Source organism: Rhamphochromis sp. 'chilingali' (genome assembly GCF_963969265.1).
Source record: "Rhamphochromis sp. 'chilingali' genome assembly, chromosome: 21".
NCBI classification, from domain to species: Eukaryota; Metazoa; Chordata; class Actinopteri; order Cichliformes; family Cichlidae; genus Rhamphochromis; species Rhamphochromis sp. 'chilingali'.
In genome coordinates this window covers 17,371,711-17,395,128 of record NC_137949.1, presented here as the reverse complement: position 1 = coordinate 17,395,128, position 23,418 = coordinate 17,371,711, and the positions used below count along the sequence as shown (strand labels likewise).

General features: G+C 40.0%; 2 protein-coding genes across 2 annotated transcripts in view; both read right to left on the bottom strand.

Moving 5' to 3' along the window:
* The window catches only part of LOC308389654 (uncharacterized protein), a gene marked incomplete at both ends in the record, with an annotated part of 37,886 nt that extends 26,266 nt beyond the window's left edge, over positions 1 to 11,620 (bottom strand). The window contains 36 exons of the mRNA XM_080871145.1: positions 83 to 189; positions 342 to 454; positions 553 to 752; positions 969 to 1,136; positions 1,239 to 1,357; positions 1,447 to 1,550; positions 1,638 to 1,849; positions 1,937 to 2,083; positions 2,204 to 2,288; positions 2,397 to 2,424; positions 2,518 to 2,539; positions 2,724 to 2,749; positions 2,857 to 2,951; positions 3,049 to 3,257; positions 3,503 to 3,679; positions 3,788 to 3,894; positions 6,559 to 6,671; positions 6,770 to 6,969; positions 7,186 to 7,353; positions 7,456 to 7,574; positions 7,664 to 7,767; positions 7,855 to 8,066; positions 8,154 to 8,300; positions 8,421 to 8,505; positions 8,614 to 8,641; positions 8,735 to 8,756; positions 8,963 to 8,988; positions 9,096 to 9,190; positions 9,288 to 9,496; positions 9,742 to 9,918; positions 10,027 to 10,133; positions 10,280 to 10,392; positions 10,491 to 10,690; positions 10,905 to 11,072; positions 11,280 to 11,386; positions 11,539 to 11,620. Of these exons, the coding sequence (XP_080727271.1) occupies positions 83 to 189; positions 342 to 454; positions 553 to 752; positions 969 to 1,136; positions 1,239 to 1,357; positions 1,447 to 1,550; positions 1,638 to 1,849; positions 1,937 to 2,083; positions 2,204 to 2,288; positions 2,397 to 2,424; positions 2,518 to 2,539; positions 2,724 to 2,749; positions 2,857 to 2,951; positions 3,049 to 3,257; positions 3,503 to 3,679; positions 3,788 to 3,894; positions 6,559 to 6,671; positions 6,770 to 6,969; positions 7,186 to 7,353; positions 7,456 to 7,574; positions 7,664 to 7,767; positions 7,855 to 8,066; positions 8,154 to 8,300; positions 8,421 to 8,505; positions 8,614 to 8,641; positions 8,735 to 8,756; positions 8,963 to 8,988; positions 9,096 to 9,190; positions 9,288 to 9,496; positions 9,742 to 9,918; positions 10,027 to 10,133; positions 10,280 to 10,392; positions 10,491 to 10,690; positions 10,905 to 11,072; positions 11,280 to 11,386; positions 11,539 to 11,620 (4,401 nt within the window). The remainder of the gene's footprint in view (positions 1 to 82; positions 190 to 341; positions 455 to 552; positions 753 to 968; positions 1,137 to 1,238; positions 1,358 to 1,446; positions 1,551 to 1,637; positions 1,850 to 1,936; positions 2,084 to 2,203; positions 2,289 to 2,396; positions 2,425 to 2,517; positions 2,540 to 2,723; positions 2,750 to 2,856; positions 2,952 to 3,048; positions 3,258 to 3,502; positions 3,680 to 3,787; positions 3,895 to 6,558; positions 6,672 to 6,769; positions 6,970 to 7,185; positions 7,354 to 7,455; positions 7,575 to 7,663; positions 7,768 to 7,854; positions 8,067 to 8,153; positions 8,301 to 8,420; positions 8,506 to 8,613; positions 8,642 to 8,734; positions 8,757 to 8,962; positions 8,989 to 9,095; positions 9,191 to 9,287; positions 9,497 to 9,741; positions 9,919 to 10,026; positions 10,134 to 10,279; positions 10,393 to 10,490; positions 10,691 to 10,904; positions 11,073 to 11,279; positions 11,387 to 11,538) is intronic.
* A 708-nt stretch (positions 11,621 to 12,328) lies between these two features.
* Positions 12,329 to 16,492, bottom strand: LOC308389653 (uncharacterized protein; the record flags this gene model as incomplete). Its single annotated transcript, XM_080871144.1, has 10 exons — positions 12,329 to 12,333; positions 12,417 to 12,554; positions 12,644 to 12,747; positions 13,456 to 13,652; positions 13,746 to 13,889; positions 14,048 to 14,120; positions 14,235 to 14,256; positions 14,436 to 14,451; positions 15,101 to 15,166; positions 16,433 to 16,492. The coding sequence occupies 10 exons, from the start codon at positions 16,490 to 16,492 to the stop codon at positions 12,329 to 12,331; spliced, it is 825 nt and encodes a 274-aa protein (XP_080727270.1).
* Positions 16,493 to 23,418: the final 6,926 nt, after the last annotated feature.

The following is a 23,418-nucleotide window of genomic DNA, read 5'->3' as shown; positions in this document are numbered from 1 at the left end:
AACTCCTGTGTTTGTCTTCTTAAGTCTACAATTTTGTTTTCCTGCTCTTAAGGGAGGACTAGAAGTGCAATGTAGGGCTTACCGTAGAGATGTTGAAGTCTTTGAGGTCAGAGTACGCTGTATATTGGACGAATGGACCCAGCTTTGCTTTAACCCATTGGGCATCACTCTCATTTTGTTGCCTGCAAGCTAAGGCATGCAAACAAAAGTTAGGATGTGCTCAATTTAGGAAAGTTTCTGACAGGTAGACATGAAAGAATTTGTGGGCAAGTTTTTTGTCTGAGTGCTTTTCAAGACATTTCACACTGGAAAGCACATAACGCACCCTATGTTTGCCCTACCTGGCTCATTGATGGCATTGTCAGCATTTCTTAGGTAGCCCAGCAGACCATGTGTGATCTCTTGCCGTCTGTACAGTGGCATCTCCTGGATAACTAAAGCCAACCCACTCACACTGCAACAGTTGAAAGAAAACGTTCTCATGCTGTTCTTTGTCACTATTGTCATTTTCATTTGCAACAAAATCTTGATTGCTCCAAGAAAGCTACTCACATGACTTGGTAGTTTGTGCAGCTGATGGTTGTGGTTGCGTTTATGAGCATTTCTGGAGTAAAACTGGCAAGGATAGGAATCAGTTTCACATGGAACCAAAGTTCATAGTCGTTTGTCGTGAAAGTGGAGAAATGTGGACTGATGATGATGAAGGTCGTATTCATGACCCGATCTCTCACAACAGGCTGGAAAATTGGCATCTGTGAAATTGAGGTGGAAAAGAAGCTAAGCAATACAGAGACTGCATGTTGCAAATGTACTCATACAACATGGCACAAAGGCTGCAAGCAATTCTTTTCTATGATAGACTCCTTGAAGACTTGTGTAGCGGTTTAGCAAATGTCTTATTCTGTCTTATCCTGCTGGAATAAAACACCAGGATTGTCCTCCTTCACCCTTTTAGAAGCCTAGCATACCTGTCCATTGGCTGTCAGTTGTGTGAGGAATCCATCCACATTTTTTAGAGCGTTGCCCTCTTGCAGTCGCTCAAACACACGATCAATCAAATCTGTGTTATTGGAGGCTCCCAAACTCAGTACCAGCTGTGCCATCTGAGAAGGACTAAAGACTGACAACAATTCAGCCTACAAAAGAGAACCAGCATAATATAAGACAGCAGTCATGGAAATGTTCTGGGTAAAAGAATTCCGTTTACAGGAAGATGTACATCTGCAGTTGGCACTCACAGTGGACAAATTAGGATTGAAGGCTTGCAAGTCCTGCACAGTTGCAAAATCAGAGAAGTCGCCAAGGTTTGCCTTTAGCCACCCTTGGCTCCCCGTGATAGATGAGACACAGCCAGGATCTGCAGAAAAAGCAAGAAAGTTATTGACAGGGTAATATACCACATGTTGTCATGGAAAAACCAAAGTGAGCTTGAGTTTCTCCTTTTACCTGTTGAGTCATTTCTTGACAAGAACGGTTTGATGAAGTGAGTGAAGACTGCTTGCTGTGTGTCTCTGTCCATGGATGCCTTTTGGCTTCCAAATGCCTGAATGCTACATTTGAGAGAAAGCTTTCAACATCTAAACTTCTAGTCAACTGCAAGTTTGCAGAATAGAGCAATATGTCTCATATTTACTTACACAGTCTGGTATGTCTGGCAGCTGAAGTTTTTGGAGCTAAGGCAAAATAGGAAGTTGAAAGATGGAACGGCCAGAAACGGACGGATCTTTGTTTTGAACCAGCTGGTAATGAACTCCTCACTCTGTAGTTGTGCCTGGTTGAAGTTGTCAATTCTCACTTCTCCAAGAGCCTCGAGCACATTTGACGAGGTCGGGTAAGTGTTGTTGCTGGCCTTGAATTGGCAGAAAAATAATTGTAGCTGGACCCAAACTTCACGCAGGGAAACGGCAATATTGTGAAAATGTGATTTTGTACTTACCATGTTAGCAAATGTCTCAAGGGCCTGGTCCAGTACAGCAGAGGCTTTTTGGAAGAAAAGCTTCCAGACTTCTACTGGGTATATGTTTTGGCTTTTCAGTGTGCAGTTCAGCAGTGTGACCAAGTTGCTGGATGTGAGATAGGGAGCCTTGAAAAAGAAAATTGACAAAGAATACAGCCATTTTGTCAGAGCTCATGGAGATTTGTCTCAGAACCATAATGGGGCAAAATCCATGTTCTGTTTTTGGAGTTTAAAAAGGAATCTTACAGAGGAACAGGCATGTTCTGTGATGGTGAAATTGCACAGGGCTGCCGAGGAATTGCCAGCTGACAGGATTTGTTCAAGCTTTGAACTGTGGAAAAAACACAATAAATTGAAATCCAATGCCCCCTTATTTGCACTGTGTTAACGAATTTTACCTAGACAGAATCAACATTGAACAAAACGGCATTTCACCCACCCATCAACTCCATCACAAATGAGATTCACTGTGAAAAGAGAATGGTTGTGTGTCAGATAATAGTCCTTCAGAATGCATTTATATCCTTTGAGTTGAAATGTCTACTTTTAGACAGACTTACCATGAACTGGGGTCACCTTGCACTGAAGACAAAGAAAATATGATTGTTAGTATAGTGGAAACATCTTCTTCAAGTGTAAATACCTTGACTTTGTCACAGTTGGCCCAATTAGTGTGCCAAACCTGGATCAACTATTGGATAACCCATGTAAGACACACCCCCCCCCCCAACACACACACACACACACCCCAAAAAACTAATCTTACCACAAAGGAAGCTGGAACTGAGCAGCCTGTTTGGGAAGAAAAAGAAAGGAAACAAATCAATGGAGTAGTCATTACAGTGCTGGTACTGGGCTTTTGAGAAAAGTTTAGTCAGGAAAGCCTATTTGCCACATACGTGGGAATGTGTCCTGGAGGTACTGCTTGCTTGATCTCACGCCCTGTGAAAGGTCCAGTGGCAATGCTGCCAAACTCTGCGCAAGACCATCGTATCTAAAGGAAGAAAAGAATTCATTGTGACTTGTCAGGAGCCTCAGCTTGGCATTGTGCACACCCAAATGTCTAACTGTGGATATCAGAAATATCTTACATAGCCTGGTAGGATTCACAGGTGATGTTACTGGGGATCACCCGCAAGCTGCTAGGAAGGATGCTCGCCATCACAGGAACCAAATAAACCTGGAACCACTGTTGATAGTCTTCTGGCTGAAAGTCTTTAAGCTGAGGAGCAAGGGCTGTCAAGGTCAGGTTCAAAATGGTGTCTCGCACATCTGGATTTTGGATGAAGGTGACATTTCTCTGAAAAGAGAAGGGGATCATAATAAGGTCAGAGAGGAAGTCCTGAAGTCTTTGTGGAAATGTGGAGGTGAGGGGGAGCTTATCTAAACTAAATCTTTGTACTTCTGTACAGCAGGGATGCCTCAAGGCATGAAGCATATCAGAAATGGATCATTTTGAGTTAAACACTTGAGCAGGCTTATGAAAGAACACTGTTAACATTTGTTGATGTTTGCACTGAGGTAAGGTTACCAATGAGAATTCACCTGCTTGTTGATGTTTGCAAAAGCCTGGAAGAATTGGTTGAGCTGCTCATAATCACTGGTCTCTGTCAAGCTTGTCAACACCTCCCTTACAACATTTGCATTGTTTAAAGCACCACTGTTTGGATCTAGGATTAGTTCAGCCTTCTGCGATGGTGAAAGAACGTCCAGAACTGTCAGCTATGGATACAAAAAAGTAGAATTCATGAAATGCATGTCTTTTGTATAATTTCCAGAATTTTGCTTTGCTATTCTCAAGAAAGACAGGAAGAGTAATATGAAGATTACCGTAGAGATGTTGAAGTCTTTGAGGTCAGAGTACGCTGAATATTGGATGAATGGACCCAGATTTGCTTTAACCCATTGGGCATCGCTCTCATTTTGTTGCCTGCAAGCTAAGACACGCAGACAAAACTTAAGATGTGCTCAATTTAGGAAGGTTTCTGACTGGTAGACATGAAAGAATTTAAGTTTTTTGTCTGAGTGCTTTTCCAGACATTTCACACTGGAAAGCACATAACGCACCCTATGTCTGCCCTACCTGGCTCATTGATGGCATTGTCAGCATTTCTTAGGTAGCCCAGCAGACCATGTGTGATCTCTTGCCGTCTGTACAGTGGCATCTCCTGGATAACTAAAGCCAACCCACTCACACTGCAACAGTTGAAAGAAAACGTTCTCATGCTGTTCTTTGTCACTATTGTCATTTTCTGTTACACCAAAATCTTGATTGCTCCAAGAAAGCTACTCACATGACTTGGTAGTTTGTGCAGCTGATGGTTGTGGTTGTGTTTATGAGCATTTCTGGAGTAAAACTGGCAAGGATAGGAATCAGTTTCACATGGAACCAAAGTTCATAGTCGTTTGTCGTGAAAGTGGAGAAATGTGGACTGATGATGATGAAGGTCGTATTCATGACCCGATCTCTCACAACAGGCTGGAAATGTGGGGTCTGTCATATTAAAGTGGAAAAAGACACAAGCAAATGTGAGATTACATGTTGGAAGTACACTCATACAACATGGTACAAAGGCTGTAACCATTTGTTTTCTAAGATACAATAGCCAACAATGGATGTAGCGGTTGAGACCGATGTTTTATTCTGTTTACTTCTGGAATCAAATATCCGCATTGTCCTCCTTCACCCTTTTAGGAGGCTAGCCTACCTGTCCATTGGCTGTCAGCTGTGTCAGGAATTCATCCACATTTTTTAGAGCGTTGCCCTGTTCAAGTTGTTCAAACACAAGATCAATAAAATCTGTGTTATTTGAGGCTCCAGAGCTCAGTAGCAGCTGTGCCACCTGAGAGGGATTGAGCGTTGACAACAATCCAGCCTACAACAAGGAATCAACATAATATCAGACAGCAGTAATGACCAATGCTGTGGGTAAAGGATTACAGTTTGCAACCAAAGAAAGTGTGCTCTATGATTTGCTTGTATTTTTTATATGGCAAAATAAACTCCTGTGTTTGTCTTCTTAAGTCTACAATTTTGTTTTCCTGTTCTTAAGGGAGGACTAGAAGTGCAATGTAGGGCTTACCGTAGAGATGTTGAAGTCTTTGAGGTCAGAGTACGCTGTATATTGGACGAATGGACCCAGCTTTGCTTTAACCCATTGGGCATCACTCTCATTTTGTTGCCTGCAAGCTAAGGCATGCAAACAAAAGTTAGGATGTGCTCAATTTAGGAAAGTTTCTGACAGGTAGACATGAAAGAATTTGTGGGCAAGTTTTTTGTCTGAGTGCTTTTCAAGACATTTCACACTGGAAAGCACATAACGCACCCTATGTTTGCCCTACCTGGCTCATTGATGGCATTGTCAGCATTTCTTAGGTAGCCCAGCAGACCATGTGTGATCTCTTGCCGTCTGTACAGTGGCATCTCCTGGATAACTAAAGCCAACCCACTCACACTGCAACAGTTGAAAGAAAACGTTCTCATGCTGTTCTTTGTCACTATTGTCATTTTCATTTGCAACAAAATCTTGATTGCTCCAAGAAAGCTACTCACATGACTTGGTAGTTTGTGCAGCTGATGGTTGTGGTTGCGTTTATGAGCATTTCTGGAGTAAAACTGGCAAGGATAGGAATCAGTTTCACATGGAACCAAAGTTCATAGTCGTTTGTCGTGAAAGTGGAGAAATGTGGACTGATGATGATGAAGGTCGTATTCATGACCCGATCTCTCACAACAGGCTGGAAATGTGGGGTCTGTCATATTAAAGTGGAAAAAGACATAAGCAAATGTGAGATTGCATGTTGGAAGTACACCCATACAACATGGTACAAAGGCTGTAACCATTTGTTTTCTAAGATACAATAGCCAACAATGGATGTAGCGGTTGAGACCGATGTTTTATTCTGTTTACTTCTGGAATCAAATATCCGCATTGTCCTCCTTCACCCTTTTAGGAGGCTAGCCTACCTGTCCATTGGCTGTCAGCTGTGTCAGGAATTCATCCACATTTTTTAGAGCGTTGCCCTGTTCAAGTTGTTCAAACACAAGATCAATAAAATCTGTGTTATTTGAGGCTCCAGAGCTCAGTAGCAGCTGTGCCACCTGAGAGGGATTGAGCGTCGACAACAATCCAGCCTACAACAGGGAATCAACATAATATCAGACAGCAGTAATGACCAATGCTGTGGGTAAAGGATTACAGTTTGCAACCAAAGAAAGTGTGCTCTATGATTTGCTTGTATTTTTTATATGGCAAAATAAACTCCTGTGTTTGTCTTCTTAAGTCTACAATTTTGTTTTCCTGTTCTTAAGGGAGGACTAGAAGTGCAATGTAGGGCTTACCGTAGAGATGTTGAAGTCTTTGAGGTCAGAGTACGCTGTATATTGGGCGAATGGACCCAGATTTGCTTTAACCCATTGGGCATCACTCTCATTTTGTTGCCTGCAAGCTAAGGCATGCAAACAAAAGTTAGGATGTGCTCAATTTAGGAAGGTTTCTGACTGGTAGACATGAAAGAATTTGTGGGCAAGTTTTTTGTCTGAGTGCTTTTCAAGACATTTCACACTGGAAAGCACATAACGCACCCTATGTCTGCCCTACCTGGCTCATTGATGGCATTTTCAGCATTTCTTAGATAGCCCAGCAGACCATGTGTGATCTCTTGCCGTCTGTACAGTGGCATCTCCTGGATAACTAAAGCCAACCCACTCACACTGCAACAGTTGAAAGAAAACGTTCTCATGCTGTTCTTTGTCACTATTGTCATTTTCATTTGCAACAAAATCTTGATTGCTCCAAGAAAGCTACTCACATGACTTGGTAGTTTGTGCAGCTGATTTTTGTGGTTGTGTTTATCAGCATTTCTGGAGTAAAACTGGCAAGGATAGGAATCAGTTTCACATGGAACCAAAGTTCATAGTCGTTTGTCGTGAAAGTGGAGAAATGTGGACTGATGATGATGAAGGTCGTATTCATGACCCGATCTCTCACAACAGGCTGGAAAATTGGCATCTGTGAAATTGAGGTGGAAAAGAAGCTAAGCAATACAGAGACTGCATGTTGCAAATGTACTCATACAACATGGTACAAAGGCTGCAAGCAATTCTTTTCTATGATAGACTCCTTGAAGACTTGTGTAGCGGTTTAGCAAATGTCTTATTCTGTCTTATCCTGCTGGAATAAAACACCAGGATTGTCCTCCTTCACCCTTTTAGAAGCCTAGCATACCTGTCCATTGGCTGTCAGTTGTGTGAGGAATCCATCCACATTTTTTAGAGCGTTGCCCTCTTGCAGTCGCTCAAACACACGATCAATCAAATCTGTGTTATTGGAGGCTCCCAAACTCAGTACCAGCTGTGCCATCTGAGAAGGACTAAGGACTGACAACAATTCAGCCTACAAAAGAGAACCAGCATAATATAAGACAGCAGTCATGGAAATGTTCTGGGTAAAAGAATTCCGTTTACAGGAAGATGTACATCTGCAGTTGGCACTCACAGTGGACAAATTAGGATTGAAGGCTTGCAAGTCCTGCACAGTTGCAAAATCAGAGAAGTCGCCAAGGTTTGCCTTTAGCCACGCTTGGCTCCCCGTGATAGATGAGACACAGCCAGGATCTGCAGAAAAAGCAAGAAAGTTATTGACAGGGTAATATACCACATGTTGTCATGGAAAAACCAAAGTGAGCTTGAGTTTCTCCTTTTACCTGTTGAGTCATTTCTTGACAAGAACGGTTTGATGAAGTGAGTGAAGACTGCTTGCTGTGTGTCTCTGTCCATGGATGCCTTTTGGCTTCCAAATGCCTGAATGCTACATTTGAGAGAAAGCTTTCAACATCTAAACTTCTAGTCAACTGCAAGTTTGCAGAATAGAGCAATATGTCTCATATTTACTTACACAGTCTGGTATGTCTGGCAGCTGAAGTTTTTGGAGCTAAGGCAAAATAGGAAGTTGAAAGATGGAACGGCCAGAAACGGACGGATCTTTGTTTTGAACCAGCTGGTAATGAACTCCTCACTCTGTAGTTGTGCCTGGTTGAAGTTGTCAATTCTCACTTCTCCAAGAGCCTCGAGCACATTTGACGAGGTCGGGTAAGTGTTGTTGCTGGCCTTGAATTGGCAGAAAAATAATTGTAGCTGGACCCAAACTTCACGCAGGGAAACGGCAATATTGTGAAAATGTGATTTTGTACTTACCATGTTAGCAAATGTCTCAAGGGCCTGGTCCAGTACAGCAGAGGCTTTTTGGAAGAAAAGCTTCCAGACTTCTACTGGGTATATGTTTTGGCTTTTCAGTGTGCAGTTCAGCAGTGTGACCAAGTTGCTGGATGTGAGATAGGGAGCCTTGAAAAAGAAAATTGACAAAGAATACAGCCATTTTGTCAGAGCTCATGGAGATTTGTCTCAGAACCATAATGGGGCAAAATCTATGTTCTGTTTTTGGAGTTTAAAAAGGAATCTTACAGAGGAACAGGCATGTTCTGTGATGGTGAAATTGCACAGGGCTGCCGAGGAATTGCCAGCTGACAGGATTTGTTCAAGCTTTGAACTGTGGAAAAAACACAATAAATTGAAATCCAATGTCCCCTTAATTGCACTGTGTTAACGAATTTTACCTAGACAGAATCAACATTGAACAAAACGGCATTTCACCCACCCATCAACTCCATCACAAATGAGATTCACTGTGAAAAGAGAATGGTTGTGTGTCAGATAATAGTCCTTCAGAATGCATTTATATCCTTAGAGTTGAAATGTCTACTTTTAGACAGACTCACCATGAACTGGGGTCACCTTGCACTGAAGACAAAGAAAATATGATTGTTAGTATAGTGGAAACATCTTCTTCAAGTGTAAATACCTTGACTTTGTCACAGTTGGCCCAATTAGTGTGCCAAACCTGGATCAAATATTGGATAACCCATGCAAGACACCCCCCCCCCCCCCCCCCCCCCCCCCCCCCCCACACACACACACACACACACACCCCAAAAAACTAATCTTACCACAAAGGAAGCTGGAACTGAGCAGCCTGTTTGGGAAGAAAAAGAAAGGAAACAAATCAATGGAGTAGTCATTACAGTGCTGGTACTGGGCTTTTGAGAAAAGTTTAGTCAGGAAAGCCTATTTGCCACATACGTGGGAATGTGTCCTGGAGGTACTGCTTGCTTGATCTCACGCCCTGTGAAAGGTCCAGTGGCAATGCTGCCAAACTCTGCGCAAGACCATCGTATCTAAAGGAAGAAAAGAATTCATTGTGACTTGTCAGGAGCCTCAGCTTGGCATTGTGCACACCCAAATGTCTAACTGTGGATATCAGAAATATCTTACATAGCCTGGTAGGATTCACAGGTGATGTTACTGGGGATCACCCGCAAGCTGCTAGGAAGGATGCTCGCCATCACAGGAACCAAATAAACCTGGAACCACTGTTGATAGTCTTCTGGCTGAAAGTCTTTAAGCTGAGGAGCAAGGGCTGTCAAGGTCAGGTTCAAAATGGTGTCTCGCACATCTGGATTTTGGATGAAGGTGACATTTCTCTGAAAAGAGAAGGGGATCATAATAAGGTCAGAGAGGAAGTCCTGAAGTCTTTGTGGAAATGTGGAGGTGAGGGGGAGCTTATCTAAACTAAATCTTTGTACTTCTGTACAGCAGGGATGCCTCAAGGCATGAAGCATATCAGAAATGGATCATTTTGAGTTAAACACTTGAGCAGGCTTATGAAAGAACACTGTTAACATTTGTTGATGTTTGCACTGAGGTAAGGTTACCAATGAGAATTCACCTGCTTGTTGATGTTTGCAAAAGCCTGGAAGAATTGGTTGAGCTGCTCATAATCACTGGTCTCTGTCAAGCTTGTCAACACCTCCCTTACAACATGTGCATCGTTTAAAGCACCACTGTTTGGATCTAGGATTAGTTCAGCCTTCTGCGATGGTGAAAGAACGTCCAGAACTGTCAGCTATGGATACAAAAAAGTAGAATTCATGAAATGCATGTCTTTTGTATAATTTCCAGAATTTTGCTTTGCTATTCTCAAGAAAGACAGGAAGAGTAATATGAAGATTACCGTAGAGATGTTGAAGTCTTTGAGGTCAGAGTACGCTGAATATTGGATGAATGGACCCAGATTTGCTTTAACCCATTGGGCATCGCTCTCATTTTGTTGCCTGCAAGCTAAGACACGCAGACAAAACTTAAGATGTGCTCAATTTAGGAAGGTTTCTGACTGGTAGACATGAAAGAATTTAAGTTTTTTGTCTGAGTGCTTTTCTAGACATTTCACACTGGAAAGCACATAACACACCCTATGTCTGCCCTACCTGGCTCATTGATGGCATTGTCAGCATTTCTTAGGTAGCCCAGCAGACCATGTGTGATCTCTTGCCGTCTGTACAGTGGCATCTCCTGGATAACTAAAGCCAACCCACTCACACTGCAACAGTTGAAAGAAAACGTTCTCATGCTGTTCTTTGTCACTATTGTCATTTTCATTTGCAACAAAATCTTGATTGCTCCAAGAAAGCTACTCACATGACTTGGTAGTTCGTGCAGCTGATGGTTGTGGTTGTGTTTATCAGCATTTCTGGAGTAAAACTGGCAAGGATAGGAATCAGTTTCACATGGAACCAAAGTTCATAGTCGTTTGTCGTGAAAGTGGAGAAATGTGGACTGATGATGATGAAGGTCGTATTCATGACCCGATCTCTCACAACAGGCTGGAAATGTGGGGTCTGTCATATTAAAGTGGAAAAAGACATAAGCAAATGTGAGATTGCATGTTGGAAGTACACCCATACAACATGGTACAAAGGCTGTAACCATTTGTTTTCTAAGATACAATAGCCAACAATGGATGTAGCGGTTGAGACCGATGTTTTATTCTGTTTACTTCTGGAATCAAATATCCGCATTGTCCTCCTTCACCCTTTTAGGAGGCTAGCCTACCTGTCCATTGGCTGTCAGCTGTGTCAGGAATTCATCCACATTTTTTAGAGCGTTGCCCTGTTCAAGTTGTTCAAACACAAGATCAATAAAATCTGTGTTATTTGAGGCTCCAGAGCTCAGTAGCAGCTGTGCCACCTGAGAGGGATTGAGCGTCGACAACAATCCAGCCTACAACAGGGAATCAACATAATATCAGACAGCAGTAATGACCAATGCTGTGGGTAAAGGATTACAGTTTGCAACCAAAGAAAGTGTGCTCTATGATTTGCTTGTATTTTTGATATGGCAAAATAAACTCCTGTGTTTGTCTTCTTAAGTCTACAATTTTGTTTTCCTGCTCTTAAGGGAGGACTAGAAGTGCAATGTAGGGCTTACCGTAGAGATGTTGAAGTCTTTGAGGTCAGAGTACGCTGTATATTGGACGAATGGACCCAGATTTGCTTTAACCCATTGGGCATCACTCTCATTTTGTTGCCTGCAAGCTAAGGCATGCAAACAAAAGTTAGGATGTGCTCAATTTAGGAAGGTTTCTGACTGGTAGACATGAAAGAATTTGTGGGCAAGTTTTTTGTCTGAGTGCTTTTCAAGACATTTCACACTGGAAAGCACATAACGCACCCTATGTCTGCCCTACCTGGCTCATTGATGGCATTTTCAGCATTTCTTAGATAGCCCAGCAGACCATGTGTGATCTCTTGCCGTCTGTACAGTGGCATCTCCTGGATAACTAAAGCCAACCCACTCACACTGCAACAGTTGAAAGAAAACGTTCTCATGCTGTTCTTTGTCACTATTGTCATTTTCATTTGCAACAAAATCTTGATTGCTCCAAGAAAGCTACTCACATGACTTGGTAGTTTGTGCAGCTGATTTTTGTGGTTGTGTTTATGAGCATTTCTGGAGTAAAACTGGCAAGGATAGGAATCAGTTTCACATGGAACCAAAGTTCATAGTCGTTTGTCGTGAAAGTGGAGAAAAGCGGACTGATGACGATGAAGGTCGTATTCATGATCCGATCTCTCACAACAGGCTGGAAAATTGGCATCTGTGAAATTGAGGTGGAAAAGAAGCTAAGCAATACAGAGACTGCATGTTGCAAATGTACTCATACAACATGGTACAAAGGCTGCAAGCAATTCTTTTCTATGATAGACTCCATGAAGACTTGTGTAGCGGTTTAGCAAATGTCTTATTCTGTCTTATCCTGCTGGAATAAAACACCAGGATTGTCCTCCTTCACCCTTTTAGAAGCCTAGCATACCTGTCCATTGGCTGTCAGTTGTGTGAGGAATCCATCCACATTTTTTAGAGCGTTGCCCTCTTGCAGTCGCTCAAACACACGATCAATCAAATCTGTGTTATTGGAGGCTCCCAAACTCAGTACCAGCTGTGCCACCTGAGAAGGACTGAGGACTGACAACAATTCAGCCTACAAAAGAGAACCAGCATAATATAAGACAGCAGTCATGGAAATGTTCTGGGTAAAAGAATTCCGTTTACAGGAAGATGTACATCTGCAGTTGGCACTCACAGTGGACAAATTAGGATTGAAGGCTTGCAAGTCCTGCACAGTTGCAAAATCAGAGAAGTCGCCAAGGTTTGCCTTTAGCCACGCTTGGCTCCCCGTGATAGATGAGACACAGCCAGGATCTGCAGAAAAAGCAAGAAAGTTATTGACAGGGTAATATACCACATGTTGTCATGGAAAAACCAAAGTGAGCTTGAGTTTCTCCTTTTACCTGTTGAGTCATTTCTTGACAAGAACGGTTTGATGAAGTAAGTGAAGACTGCTTGCTGTGTGTCTCTGTCCATGGATGCCTTTTGGCTTCCAAATGCCTGAATGCTACATTTGAGAGAAAGCTTTCAATAACTAATTACTCAACATATTCAAAATTCAACATAATTCAATCACAAACATTTCAAACTTAAATCCCATTGATATTTTAAATCATCGTAATCAACAAATTGGTACATTTTGTCACAACCTCTTCTACACAGAATAAGACCTTTTTTTCTTTCGTTTATTCATCCACATTTTCATTTCCTTTGATAATTTGCTAATTTCATATGGTATTCTAATATGGGATAGTGAACTCTTTTAACCTCAGTCTTTTCATGTCTGGAAAAGTTTCCAACCGCGTTTTACATCGTGGGTAGCAATTTTCAGTTGAAATTCTCCTATTGACTTGTTTTCAATTACATAATTTTTGAATCATTATATAACATTCTTATTTTAAAGAAAACAGCTTCACGAACGACCACCTTATATTAAGGTCTATGCCTCTTCTACAACAGCTGGGTCACACAGTCATAACTTGTTTGGTCTGACTTGTAATTTAACAATCAGGTGATACACATATTTCTTTCTTCCTTTTAGTAGTGATTTCAGTGGACTTTGGGACCCTGACATCAACATTCAATGCAATACACAGTGAGAAATGTGTTACATGTTAGAATATTCAATTAAAATTGTTTATGTCTTTAATGATTTCCATAAGCAGTTAACAGCAGTCACCAGCAATAATTGGTAAAATGGAATTTATTCACTTACATCTCTTGGAAAGAGGTGCAGCTGAAGTTCTGCTTGCTGAGCTGGTTTAGGAAGTTTCCATTGACATAAGGCAAAAGAGGAATCATCTTCACAGAGAACCACAGCCTGATGAATTCGGGGTCACTGTCATTACCCAAACGAAGGCTGTCCAGAACTCCAAATATATCCAGAACATCAAATCCAGGGACATTGTTGTTCTGTTACAAGACAAATTTGCCATTTACCATTCTTAAAAGCTGTTACATGTTTTACACCTACACTATACTGAAGTAAAGCATTAGCTCATTTACCAGGTCAAAGAACACTTGTAAAGTCGACTCTACAATCTGCCTGAGATTTTGTTCCACCATCCTCGACTTTTCATCTGTTAAGCTTGCATTTTTACCCCTTTTACAGGATAGCTCGCCTGTCAGTGTGTCCACTGCAGCAGAGATCTAAGAACACATAGACCAGGTGAAAGGACTGGGTTACTGTCAGTAACTTAGCACAAGGGGGAGTCATTTATCAACAATGCTTTGTGGTGACATTTAATAATTTAAGGTTTAAAGATGAATTTATCATTTTTTACTCAAATTAATTCCAAAAGGCTTACTCTTTGAATGGCATCTTGTAGATTTGCTGCATGGCAAGTTTCCTGGAAACCGTTGGTATGAGTGGTGGCTTTGCTTAAAGAAGAAAAAACACGGTAACAGAAATGAATAATAAAGTCATCTTTAACTAAAATAACATCCCTGGAATGTATTATGTCTACAAATTGTTATTTGAGTTTGCATGCCTACCTGTTTTCAGATAAACCTGGTCCTATAAAATGCAAAAAAGAAAATGAATGAACACATGTATTAACATTTTCAAATTAATAATTAATGGAAAATGGATAAGAATGATGTTAATGGATTAACTTTTAAAAGAGGAAAAAGGTGACATTTTATTTTATATCCATATAAAATTGCATATGGTTTATATGTATAAAAAAAACTTACCTTCTGTTGTGTTGGACTGTAATGTAAATTTATAGAAGAACATGTTAATTCAGTATTTCATTGCATTTCATTGTTTTTGATTTAATTATTTAATCTTGAAAAAAAAAACACTTACAGTTGCAGAGACCAGTCCTGACATACATACAATAGATTTTTTTATAAAAAAGAAAAGTGTTAGATAAGGATATATATTCTATTAAATGACTAATTGAATGTTCAGAGATACTTACCAATGCCAATAGATGACAGTAGCAGAACTTGCACTGACATTTTTATGCCACCCATCGTGAGAACTCAGTTCTCACTTTTTTTTTGTGCCCCTCAGTTGATTTTCAGATTATTTAATTTTTATTTTAGATAAAGATGTAAAGTGATACTGGAAAAGAAAAATGAAGTGATAAAAGTGCATTTTAATTATTGCAGTGCATTAGATCTAAGAATTGTTGATACAGAAACTCAATAGTAAAGAACATAAAAGTATGACGTTTGAATGACATGTTATACATACACAATACATACATTTTCTTTTTAATCCCTCCAAAGCTAAAAGCAAGATTAAATAGTATGGATTATTTCTTACTTCTGTATAGTGATTATAAATTAATAACAGAGTATATCAGAAAGCAAGATAAGCCATAGAAAGATGTTTAACTGGTTGAACTCACCTCTCGAACTCCTTCACTCTGTGAGAGAAGACTGAAGATCGCTGTTAGTGGTGAAGCAGGTATATACTGGGTGGAGTAAAAGAAAATTAGAGCAGATGAAGCAAAACATGCTGAGAATGTTCTAAAAGATTCCATTGGGTAAACACATTGCCAAACACTGTGCACAAACAGTATGGACTACACTTTGGATAGATGATCATTATTCAGTCAACAGAACATGAAATTTGCGAAATATGATTAAGGACTGTTGATATGTAAATGCTTTGTTTATAACTACCTACAACGGGGTTAAAGGAAATGTTATGATTTTGGATAAAGTTTGGCTAAATCAATGTTTATGGCTAAAAAGAAAACAAAAAGGATATCATTTTGGGTTACCTAGACCTCCTTTTTTCCACCTCAGTCTCACATTACTCAGCAACTGCTGAGTAATAAAATTGTTACCCCTTATGAAGGCAGTCCATCGTTACCTTTTAGAGTTTACATATACTGTAGTGGTACTGGCAATAATTTCGATGCAAGCATGAACTGTCTATTCCCTGATTTGGTCTTCAATCTAGCCTCCATTGCTTTTTTCTTCCTTCACCTAGGCACCTAGGCAAATCTCATGCATCTCAAATAATAATCTCGTTACCTGAAAATATCCTCAATTTTGTGTCCTTATCACTGACATTTCCCAGATTTGGTACCTGATATGCTTTTAGGATCTTATACACAAGTCTAGCATAAATCTCTGTTCTGTAATTGCCATGAAAATTCTGGACTATCTGCTTGAATGCTTCCTAAGCTTTTAATTCAGCTGGCTTTTTCTTTTGAACTCATCATTAAGCATTAGTTCATGGACTTTAGGAAAAGATTTCAAAAACACCTTCCTTAATTTTGACTTTACTTTTCTTGAGACCAAACATACTTCTTAAAAGCTGAAACACATCACTGTTTCTGCCCAGTCACTGTAGTTGTTCAGTACTTGGAAGATCACAAAGAACTTGCTTCTGGGCTCAACAAACACTAGTACAACCGGGTTGATGAGTTTCAATGTTATGCAAAATCTACGTAGGCTACATGAGTGTCGTTTGGACCTGTTGTTGACATGGTTATATTTTTGACTATAAAACTGGTCAGAAAGTTATACTGATACGTCCCAACAAAACCATTCACAAAATTTACAATAAAACAGTAACATCGTCAAGTTTTGGTTTTACGACCGAAAGTAAAGTGAAGCTGTGCAATTACTGTTGTGTCATTACTAAATTATTAAAACTGTTACTCCTTTCGATGTGGAGGAAGCAGCAGCTTTACTCTGAGCCCCTCTTGGATGACTGAACTTCTCACCTTATCTCTGAGGAAGAGGCCGGCCACCCTTTGGAGAAAGTCCATTTCCGCTGCTTGCATCCGCGATCTTGTTTTTTCGGTTAGTACCCACAGCTCGTGAACATAGGTGAGGGTAGTGTCGTAGATCGACTAGTAAATTGAGAGCTTCGCTTTTACACTCAGCTCCCTCTTCACCACAACAGACTGGTGCAGCGTCCACTGCGGCTGCAGCACCAATCCGTCTGTTGATCTCCTGCTCCCTTCTCCCGTCACTCGCGAACAAGACCCCGAGATACTCAAACTCCTCCACTTAGGGCAGGAACTCGTCCCGGACCTGGAGTGGGCACTCCACCCTTTTCCGTATGAGGACCATGGCCTCAGATTTGGAGGTGCTGATTCTCATTCCCACTGCTTCACACTCGGCTGCAAACCGTTCCAGTGCGAGCTGGAGGCCATCACCCGATGAAGCCAACAGAACCAGAAAAGCAGAGATGAGATTCTGAGACCAAAGTGCTTTTCAAGACACTCAAAGACACCTTACAAGCAATTAAATACCTAAAGAAGTCACTGTGATGAGTAATGAAATGTTTATCCCACTGAAAACGCTACTTCCAGATGAACTTTTGGGGAAATAACTACCAAAATCACAATATGCAAGAGGTTCCAACAGTTGGAAAACATCATATAATTAAAAAGTCAGCAATAAAGAATCAAAGAGAATAGGAACGCTTGATAAGATGTGTTTTAACATTGGCTTTGGAGATAGGGGGTCAATAATGCAAATGTGGTGTGAAAGAGTTCCAAATATGAGGCACCACTTGGCTGAAAGCTCATAGTGTTCAGATAGTCAGGCGAGCAGGGAATATAACAAGAGCAACCGAAAAGGAAAATCTCAGAGTACAGGAATGAGTGGCCATGTGCAGAAGATCAGAGATAAATGGAGGTACGAGATCATGGAGAGATTTGAAAGTAAGAAACAGAATCTTAACATTTATGCAGTATTTTTACAGGGAGCCCGTGAAGCTGTTGAAAGAAAGTATTAATATTTTCTATAGAAAGGTCTGGTAATACGATGAGCAGCTGCATTTTACACCAGTTGATGTCTATAGAGACGTTTGCAAGGATAGAATTGTAATAATCAATCTGACACGTGACCAGAGCATGTACAGAAAATGCAGCATTGTATTATGTGGTGATAAAACATGACACCATTTCAGATAGTGTTGTGGAAGTTTTCCATTTAAATAAAGCCTGCAGACGAGCAGTGAGCGGTAGCTAACATTCTTTAATCCAAACACACAAAGACAACAGACAACCAAGCTTGATGGAGCCCCTGCATGTCCGCGGGACAGACGGTCAGCAGAGTTCTCACTGAGCCTAGCATGGCTCTCAGTTAAATACCTTCTTCAGGAACAAAAGGCAGTACACAGCTGTTTCACACCTTAAGGTTCACACTCCCTTGCTACTTCCCAGAGTCCTCAAAGAGACAAAAGACTCTGGTCTGCTTCCCCCAACTTCCTTACTACACCCTAGCGCTGCACGATTTTGCATAAAATGAGAATCACGATTTTTTGGATTCATGCTAATTTTAGCATCACACTGCACAGCTTCTGTATCACGTGGTATAAGGCTCCGCCCTTGTCATTTGTTGAGCAGGAAGAGTGAGCGCTTGTTTTCATGCAGATTACGTCCCGGATCAAAATGCGGTACAATCGTCGTCTTTTTTTTCTTTTTTCTTTAAATCGTTGTCATTTGGAAATGAGATCCACATAAGTATGAATCGAGATCGCGATTTTCTAACGATTAATCGTGCAGCCCTACTACTAGGGGTGGGTTTTTATAATCGATTCATCGATTAAAATCGATTCTGGCTTGGATAACGTAAAATCGATTCATTAAAATCCTGAATCGATTTTTTAATATAAATTTATTTTGCCCGAAATGATCTCTGGTGACATCTCACAAAATTTCAAGAACCACCAAACAGTTAAGACAGTAAATGAGAGCAGGTACACGGATTCTGCACATAGACTTAAACACACAGCGCGACCCGCGGATCAGAATCAGTTAGATGTCGCCTTTCTCACGGTCGGGGCTGAAAGCCGACAGCTCGCTGATTCTGATCTGTCGCCGGGTCCGCGCTTTGTGTTCACGCCCTTTATGCGCTGATTCTAAAGCTGTTAGTTTGATGTCTCTCCAAACAATATTGACCGAACCAGCAGCAAAAGAAGATCCAAACGCTTCACATAAACATCGTCATGAATTCACTCTTACTTTTACTGTTTTGCTTCCATCGTGATGCGCAGCTCTCTCTCTCTCTCTCTCCCTCTCTCTCTCTCTCTCTCTCTCTCCCTCTCTCTCTCTCTCTCTCTCCCTCTCTCTCTCTCTCTCTCTGTACTTCAAGAACAGTTTCCCTTTCTTCATTATTCGCTTGCTTGTTACGCACTACAACAGTCTACTGTTGCTTACAGCGCTGTCGGCCGCTGTTTTTTTCCCTTTTTACATTCTTCCGAAAAGAAAACCTCATTTCTGCTGTTCAATACTGAACAAATTTAAACTTTTTAAAATTATTCAAAATGCAAAATGCTTAGCCGTGTCTCTAATAAAACCGCTGTAACGTCAGAGGTAATGTTCATTAATTAATGGTTTTCTTTCGTTTTTGATGTACTGCTGAATATTTTTATAAAATCCCAGGCCAGGAAAATCACCTTCATGTTTTTCTGTGTTTTATCCTCAGCTACTTTGACACAAAGGCATCTGCTGTGACGCTCACACCTGTGATAAAGTCTTGCGTGTGTCAGCTTCCTTTTTATTGATACAAAATATGTAAATATACTGAATTATAATATTTCTGACTGTCAAAATTTCCCAGATTTAAATCGAATCGAATCGAATCGAATTAAATCGAATTGTGGATCGAATCGATTCGGGACCTTGTGAATCGGAATTGAATCGATTCTAGAAATCAGTGACGATACCCAGCCCTACCTACTACACCCCCACCATTTGTCTTCAGTATGGGTGTCAGACATGTTAAAATCCAGTGGCACCAAGGCATTATACAATAAAATAATGTGATTAATACATAAATAAAAGAAATTCCTATACAATCGCATATTCACCTATTAACATTTTCCTTTTGTTTGCTTTGTTCATTTGTCTCTTTTAATTCTATTTTTTTTTATACTTTTTCAACATGTTCAAAATAAAGATTCAATCAATCAATCAATCAAACATTCCAATGTAGCACTTAATCTTTGATGCCAGTAACTCTAATGTGTTAAAAGATGACACGCCTAAAAAGCAAAACAGTTAAACCTGTTTTTTCAGGTGCAATTACTGTTGTGTCATTACTAAATTATTGACAGTGTTACTGTTCTTCACCCCTGTGACACCCATGCAGCAGGATTCCCATTCAAACACATTTTCACATATTGTCTAAAAAGAAGTAGGGAAAAGGGGTAGTATAATCTTTGGAACCCAGAATTGTAAACGTCTTATTGTGACGTTGTTGTTGATCAATGGTCATGACAATTTGCATATTAATGATCAAGAATCTGACCTCACTGCCCATGTTTCATTCAGTGGTGCATTTTGCAAAGGTACTGTTTATAAGGTTGGGGAAACCTCCAGTCAGCTGAGACTCAAGAAGTCACTTGGAGGAGTGACAAAACGTTTCTCCCGCTGAAAACGTTACGTCTAGATGAACAGAATTAATGTTTTTGGGATTTCCTCACCTGGATGATTGAGCATGCATCAAGACGTTGAAAATTTGGTACATTCTAGAAAAACTAATTTTCACTTTCTTATGTGCATTGCCATCACTTATTAATATCGTATAGTTATCAGATGTTCAGTGATAACGTTTGTTGCCCAGGAGATGCAAAGAGTTGTGAAAATTTTGAGAGGGTTTTGATGTTTATGTTATATCTATTGTGCAAAACCTTCAGGAATAGCGTTACAAAAGACTACATTTTTCAAATGCTCACTGAAATGCACATTGAAAGACTGCACAAAGCTAAGGAGAAGCTATCACAATCTTCAAAGCACAAGCCGGTCATTGGTAAGGTAAGATAAGATAATATCTATGGCCAATGTTGGGAAATTACTGTTTTGTGTGTTGTGTATATATTATGTGTTGTGAAAAATATGAAAAACAAAATTGCTCAGTAAAAGAAATACAATATAGTATGGAACATTACAAAATACACTTAAGAAAAAGTGAAGAGCTCAGTAAACCAAAGTCAAAATATGATACAATAAGGAGCTTAAATCGAAAGTTACTGCTGGTGCTATGAGAGGTTAAAGATTTCCTGTATTTTTCCATCTTTCTGGCAGTGGCACTCAACTGTGTTCAAGTGCTCAGCTACATGAGCATGCATCAGAGTAGGTCAAGGATTTAGATGAATTTTCAATTAAATTCAATTCAATTTTATTTATATAGCGCCAAATCACAACAAAAGTTGCCTCAAGGCGCTTTATATTGTACAGTAGATACAGAGAAAAACCCAACAATCAACAATGACCCCCTATGCGCAAGCACTTTGGTGACAGTGGGAAGGAAAAACTCCCTTTTAACAGGAAGAAACCTCCGACAGAACCAGGCTCAGGGAGGGGCGGCCAGAGATTAATAACAGATATGATTCAATGCAGAGAGGTCTATTAACACATAGTGAGTGAGAAAGGTGACTGGAAAGGAAAATTTTAAAAAACATCTATTTAAAACAATCTATTTAAAATAAGAGCAAGCCTTTCACTATAGATACCTAAATAATATCCTGCGTGAACTCTACCCAGATTTCATATAATAACTTCTATAAGTTCTAGAAAAAGGTACGTCTTTACCAGTTAGTTGTAATCTGCAGTGGACTGTTTTAGTCAGTAAACTCTCGATGGATAATAACTGACACCTATTCATACTTACAGCATGAAGGTGCAAGCATCTTCCATCTTTTGCTTTCTTGAAAGCATGTCATATAAACTCCAAATGGGATTATGTGCATGCTCATATGACTGACTGATGTGAGTATTTGCTACATATGTGAGATATTTTTTTCATCACTGATTCATTAGTTTGGGGAAACAAAGCAGCTCCATGAAACTAATCATTGGCTTTAACGCTGGGTGAGGGAATGAGGTTTGCGGCTAAAACGTAAGAAAGTCATGAACTGATTAAAGCAGAACTACAGCTTTATTAAGGCTAGAGATCTCATTGGCCACTGCACACTGTTCTGTATTCAGTGTTAAGCAACAATGATGCATTGTGGGTAATGTGACAAAACCAGTTGTGTCATGCAGAAAAGTGAGACGGCTGCAAGGAGTTTTTGTAATACTGCCTACTGGAGCAGTGTTATACTCTAGCTACAGTCATATGAATAAATTGAATGGATATCATTGACTTTCCCAGCATACTTGTACAAGTAAAAACTTGTTTGTCTTTGAAATACTTTATATATATAACCCAACAAGAATAATTTCATCAAGAGTGGACTAAGCTATCCTGCAACTGTCTACCATCTACAAATAGACAGTTGCAGGATAGCTTAGTCCACTCTTACATCATATCAGTCACACAATTCTAGAGAATAGTCAACAACTTCCTGTTAAAGTTTTTGGTTTTCAGAGAAACAGCCCATGCATCTTTGTGAACAGTTTCCCACCTGTGAATGCCAGCAACCTCCTGCAACCATTTACCAACCAGTCAGGAAATATATTCTATAGACTAATAAAGGATAGAGGGTCGCTGACTGGTCTCTAGGCCTGTGTAACTGAGGCCTGCCATGACTGGACCAAAGAGTATGAATATTTTCTAGCAGCTGATGGGTTTGATCTTTATTTAGGATTAGTAGAATCTATAAGTTTTTACTGATTGAATAATTACTTAGAAACCTGCAGACATATTACTATAAAAGAATGTGCGGGGGCAGCTGAAGGCACGATAACTGGCGCCTGGTATCGGTCACGGCCACCTCCTATAGCTCAGTCCTGCAAAGCAAGTAGCTTCTCCTCATCGGTTTTAACTGATCAGATAGATGCAAATTCTCATATAAAAATCTGTGAATTGAGGTTATTCTCTTCTGGGAAGATTGACTCCAGCTAACTATTTTACAGCCTATCAAATTTCTAAACAGAAGAGATCCATGTACATGATAATTTTTAATTGTTCAGTGCTTTAATAAATAATAATCATAATAAAGTGTTTTAACTGGTGATTCCTCAAGGTGGATAAACAAACAAACACGTTAGCACAACAGGTGGTTACCTGGGAGTCATTAACCAGTCTTGAGACTTAGTTACTATTTTAGCAATCAATTTCACAGTGACTGTCAAACAACCAGCTGCAACCAGCTGTGGAATAAACATTTTTCCCATGCAACAACTGGTTGCTACAAGTGACTAGAGTATCTTCTTTTTGACATCCTAAACAAATATTTGTACGTTTTCCCCTTATCTAGCTCATTTAGGTTTGTTAAGCTTTTTTGTGCATTGGGCCAGTGTTGAATATATTAGCATGTCATTTCATGCCACATTTCTATTGGTTAGTGGTTAGATTTGTATTGTGGAAGCATTATTCATGGTCATTCTATGTAAGATCCATTACCTAAAATGCCACATTTTCCATAGAGGATACATATTTCTACACTTATCAGTGTTACACTGTATCATTTACTTAACAAAAAATGTCTCAAAATGAAGGAGCAAAAGAAGGTACTTCCCATCACTCAACAGTGTGTATTATGGCCTTCAGCAGCAAAATAACTTTGTTAGTTCCTCATGTTCTTGTAGAAGACTTTTGGGTCACTCTTCTTTAAAATGCTGTTCATTAAAGTTTGAAGGCATTTGTTTATCCACATCTCTCCTAAGACCCTCCTACAGCATGTGAATCTGGTTGAGGTCTGGACAGTTTCTGGATAATTACGACACCTTGGGATCATTTTGCTATTGCATGATAGAATTTCAGCCAAGCTTTAGATGGCCTCAAATTTGACTCTAGATCACTTTGGTAC